The 6,000-nt window shown below is 48.9% G+C and overlaps 1 protein-coding gene across 1 annotated transcript; it reads right to left on the bottom strand.

Annotated features, from left to right (window-relative positions):
- Positions 1-442: 442 nt before the first annotated feature.
- LOC137318375 (histone H2A-like) lies at positions 443-832 on the bottom strand. Its single transcript, XM_067981263.1, has one exon. It carries the CDS (start codon positions 830-832, stop codon positions 443-445), a length of 390 nt encoding a protein of 129 aa, XP_067837364.1.
- Between the last annotated feature and the right edge of the window lie 5,168 nt (positions 833-6,000).

The raw sequence follows: 6,000 nt of genomic DNA, 5'->3' as shown, positions 1-6,000 counted from the left end.
CTGCTCCTATCTCTTATGGTCTGATCAGCACCATCACCAAGACCGCCGAATTCTACCTCCGAAACATGATTCGTCTCCTCCCCTGCTTCAGCTGATCTGGTGCTGAAAAGCTCAACCATTCCCTTGTTAACTCCAGACTTGGCGATTTCAATGCTCTTCTTATCAGCCTCCTATCTTCCGCCCTCTGTAAACTTGAACTCCTCCAAAACTGCGTTGCCCTATTCTAACTCCCACCAAGTCCCGTTCACCTATCACCCATGTGCTCGGTGAATTACATTGGCTCCCATTCCTTTAGCCGCTGTAGCGATGTAATATATTAACGTAGACCGGGGATAACTGTAATCAATAGGTCAGTCTCTTCAGAGAGTAACCAGCCCTTTCACAGATACAGTGGGTGGCTCTGAAAAGAGCCTTTGGGTTATAATATTAAATCTTGGCCGCTTTATTTGCTCTTGGAGCTCACAGTGCTGGTTTTCTTCGGCAGCAGCACGGCCTGGATATTCGGCAGCACCCCGCCCTGAGCGATGGTCACCCGTCCCAGCAGCTTGTTGAGCTCCTCGTCGTTGCGGATGGCCAGCTGCAGGTGTCTGGGGATGATGCGGGTCTTCTTGTTGTCCCGGGCCGCGTTGCCGGCCAGCTCGAGGATTTCAGCCGTCAGATACTCGAGCACAGCAGCCAGATAGACCGGGGCTCCGGCACCCACACGTTCAGCGTAGTTCCCCTTTCGCAGGAGCCTGTGAACACGGCCCACAGGGAACTGCAGTCCGGCCCGGGATGAGCGAGACTTGGCCTTGGCCCGAGCTTTACCGCCGGTTTTTCCTCTTCCAGACATTTCCACAATCTCACAAACACTTTCACAAAGAATGAAGAAATCCTCCCGCACTCGCCCTTCTTATACCTTCTGGAGGAGGACAGTGGGGGAAATTGTGATTGGTTCATCTCTTCTCAATCTAATTGGTTGAACGAACAGACCAATTAGAGAGCTGTTTTATTCACCAATCAATAGCCGGCAATGAGAAAAGGCGGAAAATCCCGAAGTGAACCGTTTTTTTGAAATTTGAAAAGCCCGCCAATATATTTGTAACACAAGAAGCGGATTTAGTAAATAATGTCGCCTTAACACAAAGATTTACAAATCTCTCCTTTTACTCTGTTATTCCACATTTCACGTCACAACTTCCAGAATCTTTTACAATCCGGTTAAAATCCGGCTTCATTCACCGTTTGCTTTCAATCCGGCGGAAATAAAGTCCCATTTTGGAACGGGACAGATTCCAGCTCAATCTTTGTAAAAGTAACAAACCACAGATTGTGGATTGATCCCTGTTCACAGGAGCTGCAGCACGATCGAAACCGGAGCCGAGACTCCTGGTGTAAGAAGTCGAAAAGTGACAGATCCTTTAGACTATTCTGTACTCGGTGTGAAGTCCCTTTCAGGGTTGCTGTTTTACAAAGGATTGCGGCTCTGAAAGTGATATTCCCGAATAATGAACAAACAAAAGGGGAAAGGAGAAAGAAATGACTGAAGTCTAATCCACCCCCTTAAAACGGCTCTGAAGGGGCAGATGCGGTGGAATGGGCGGAATATGAACGGGAATGAGAGGATCAGGGACACGTTTTTGTTTATTGGGACTAAATAAAAAATCGACACACAGATTATACCGGGCAGTGATTATGAGAATCTTCCAGATTTCAAGAGAAATTACAGAAGCACATGAGATATAGAGAGACAGTTAGTATCAAACTATCTACAGTAAAAATATTCCATACAGAGGTGTCGGTACAGCGTCTTCAAAGAGACTGTGGGTGGCTCTTAAAAGAGCCTCTGTGTTTGTTTTTTTTCAGTACATTGTGGAGTTTTACTTGGAGCTGGTGTACTTGGTCACCGCCTTTGTCCCTTCCGACACGGCGTGCTTGGCCAGTTCCCCGGGCAGCAGCAGTCGCACGGCGGTCTGGATCTCCCGGGAGCTGATGGTGTGCCGTTTATTATAATGGGCCAGGCGGGAAGCCTCACCCGCGATGCGCTCGAAAATATCGTTCACAAAGGAGTTCATGATGCTCATGGCCTTGGACGAGATGCCGGTGTCGGGGTGAACCTGCTTCATCACTTTGTAGACGTAGATGGAGTAACTCTCCTTCCTCGACTTTCTCCGCTTCTTGCCGCCCTTGGCTGGTGCTTTTCTCAAGGTTTTCTTGGCGCCCTTCTTGGGAGCTGCTTTCTTGTCCTCAGGCATTTTCAAACTCAATTTGAGACCCAGAAATGACCCAAATCCGCTCCGAGCTCGGATTAAATGGGCAGCCCCACAGCCCTATGGTAATGAGGGATAGGGGAAGGCAATGATTGTGATTGGGTCATCGGGAGTGAGGTTACAATAATTATTGTAAACAATTTTACAACACCAAGTTATAGTCCAGCAATTTTATTTTAAATTCACAAGCTGTCGGAGATTTCCTCCTTCCTCAGGCAAACATTTGCCTGAGGAAGGAGGAAATCTCCGACAGCTTGTGAATTTAAAATAAAATTGCTGGACTATAACTTGGTGTTGTAAAATTGTTTACAATTGTCAACCCCAGTCCATCACCGGCATCTCCACACAATAATTATTGTCTGTAACTCTCTGATTGGTTTCTTCAGATGTCCAATCAGATTTACTACCTGCCACCAATCACAAACACGCTCACACTGCACATTGTCCGGTTTCAGCAATTTGTTCCGATCTGTTGCAGTTCTGCTTCCGGCCAGTAGATGTCCCCAAACCCGGGTCATTGAAGTTTGCAGATGAGAGAGGGACAGAAGATAAACTCATTCTTCACATTATATTGCACGGGTGGGATTTAGAAAAACTGGGAATGGAAAACAGTTTGTTCGACAAAACATGAGTTGTAATGCTGTATCAAATGCTTGTAATTAATTTAAGGGTTGTTGTCTTTCCTGAGGAATTGTAAACAATTTTACAACACCAAGTTATAGTCCAGCAATTTTATTTTAAATTCACAAGCTTTCGGAGATTTTCTCCTTCCTCAGGCAAATGTTTCAAGAGCTCCTTGAAGCCTACGCATTTATACATATAGAACAATACATGGTGTTTACAGACTGCCCCTGCAACTGCCCGTTGCCAAGGCAATCACCGTGTTCAGACAGAGAGGTGTCACCTGCAGAACCCCCGAATACACATTCAACAAAAAAACAAACAGGGAAAAAAAGCAGAGAAAAAAAACACAGAGAGAGGCAGAAACATCCGGAAGGCAGAGAGAGCCAGCAAATGACCCATTATATTAAAAACAGATAACATTTGTTCGCTGGTGGGGTAACGTGTAGCGTGACATGAACCCAAGATCCCGGTTGAGGCCGTCCTCATGGGTGCGGAACTTGGCTATCAATTTCTGCTCGACGATTTTGCGTTGTCGTGTGTCTCGAAGGCCGCCTTGGAGTACGCTTACCCGAAGGTCGGTGGATGAATGTCCATGACTGCTGAAGTGTTCCCCGACTGGGAGGGAACCCTCCTGTTTGGCGATTGTTGCGCGGTGTCCGTTCATCCGTTGTCGCAGCGTCTGCATGGTCTCGCCAATGTACCATGCTCTGGGGCATCCTTTCCTGCAACGTATGAGGTAGACAACGTTGGCCGAGTCACAGGAGTATGAACCATGCACCTGGTGGGTGGTGTCCTCTCGTGTGATGGTGGTATCTGTGTCGATGATCTGGCATGTCTTGCAGAGGTTACCGTGGCAGGGTTGTGTGGCGTCGTGGACGCTGTTCTCTTGAAAGCTAGGTAGTTTGCTGCGAACGATGGTCTGTTTGAGGTTGGGTGGCTGTTTAAAGGCGAGTAGTGGAGGTGTGGGGATGGCCATAGCGAGGTGTTTGTCCTCATTGATGACATGTTGAAGGCTGCGGAGAACATGGCGTAGTTTCTCCGCTCCGGGGAAGTACTGGACGACAAAGGGTACTCTGTTGGTTGCGTCCCGTGTTAGTCTCCTGAGGAGGTCTATGCGATTTTTTGCTGTGGCCCGTCGGAACTGTCGATCGATGAGTCGAGCGTCATATCCCGTTCTTACTAGGGCGTCTTTCAGCGTCTGTAGGTGTCCATCGCGTTCCTCCTCGTCTGAGCAGACCCTGTGTATTCGCAGGGCCTGTCCATCGGGGATGGCCTCTTTGACGTGGTTAGGGTGGAAGCTGGAAAAGTGGAGCATCGTGCGGTAACCTCTCTGGATACATCGAGGGCATCCTGAAACCCATCATACAGGGAACCCCCAGCTTCTGTCGTGACACTACAGACTTCCTACAAAAACTCAGTACCCACGGACCAGTTGAACCAGGAACACTTCTCACCACGATGGACGTCTCGGCACTCTGCACCAGTATCCCCCACGATGACGGCATCACTGCGACAGCATCAATACTCAACACCAACAACAGCCAATCTCCGGAAGCCATCCTACAACTCATCCGCTTCATCCTGGATCACAATGTCTTCACCTTCGATAACCAGTTCTTTACCCAAACACACGGAACAGCCATGGGGACCAAATTCGCACCCCAATACGCCAACATTTTCATGCACAAGTTCGAGCAGGACTTCTTCACTGCACAAGACCTCCAACCAACACTATACACCAGATACATCGACGACATTTTCTTTCTATGGACCCACGGCAAGGAATCACTAAAGAGACTACACGATAACATCAACAAGTTCCATCCCACCATCAAGCTCACCATGGACTACTCCTCAGAATCAGTTTCTTTCTTGGACACACGAATCTCCATCAAAGACGGGCACCTCAGCACCTCACTCTACCGCAAGCCCACGGACAACCTCACGATGCTCCACTTTTCCAGCTTCCACCCTAACCACGTCAAAGAGGCCATCCCCTATGGACAGGCCCTGCGAATACACAGGGTCTGCTCAGACGAGGAGGAACGCGATGGACACCTACAGACGCTGAAAGACGCCCTAGTAAGAACGGGATATGACGCTCGACTCATCGATCGACAGTTCCGACGGGCCACAGCAAAAAATCGCATAGACCTCCTCAGGAGACTAACACGGGACGCAACCAACAGAGTACCCTTTGTCGTCCAGTACTTCTCCGGAGCGGAGAAACTACGCCATGTTCTCCGCAGCCTTCAACATGTCATCAATGAGGACAAACACCTCGCTATGGCCATCCCCACACCTCCACTACTCGCCTTTAAACAGCCACCCAACCTCAAACAGACCATCGTTCGCAGCAAACTACCTAGCTTTCAAGAGAACAGCGTCCACGACGCCACACAACCCTGCCACGGTAACCTCTGCAAGACATGCCAGATCATCGACACAGATACCACCATCACACGAGAGGACACCACCCACCAGGTGCATGGTTCATACTCCTGTGACTCGGCCAACGTTGTCTACCTCATACGTTGCAGGAAAGGATGCCCCAGAGCATGGTACATTGGCGAGACCATGCAGACGCTGCGACAACGGATGAACGGATACCGCGCAACAATCGCCAAACAGGAGGGTTCCCTCCCAGTCGGGGAACACTTCAGCAGTCATGGACATTCATCCACCGACCTTCGGGTAAGCGTACTCCAAGGCGGCCTTCGAGACACACAACAACGCAAAATCGTCGAGCAGAAATTGATAGCCAAGTTCCGCACCCATGAGGACGGCCTCAACCGGGATCTTGGGTTCATGTCACGCTACACGTTACCCCACCATCGAACAAATGTTATCTGTTTTTAATATAATGGGTCATTTGCTGGCTCTCTCTGCCTTCCGGATGTTTCTGCCTCTCTCTGTGTTTTTTTTCTCTGTTTTTTTTCCCTGTTTGTTTTTTTGTTGAATGTGTATTCGGGGGTTCTGCAGGTGACACCTCTCTGTCTGAACACGGTGATTGCCTTGGCAACGGGCAGTTGCAGGGGCAGTCTGTAAACACCATGTATTGTTCTATATGTATAAATGCGTAGGCTTCAAGGAGCTCTTGAAACATTTGCCTGTGGAAGGAGAAAAT

The sequence above is a fragment of the Heptranchias perlo genome, unplaced genomic scaffold (genome assembly GCF_035084215.1).
Source record: "Heptranchias perlo isolate sHepPer1 unplaced genomic scaffold, sHepPer1.hap1 HAP1_SCAFFOLD_70, whole genome shotgun sequence".
NCBI lineage: Eukaryota > Metazoa > Chordata > Chondrichthyes > Hexanchiformes > Hexanchidae > Heptranchias > Heptranchias perlo.
Note: the sequence above shows the minus strand (reverse complement) of the source record. Positions and strands in the feature narration are given on the sequence as shown.

What these genes read in the sequence shown, in the direction of transcription:
- LOC137318375 (XM_067981263.1), bottom strand. Translation starts at nt 832, where the DNA reads ATGTCTGGAAGAGGAAAAACCGGCGGTAAAGCTCGGGCCAAGGCCAAG.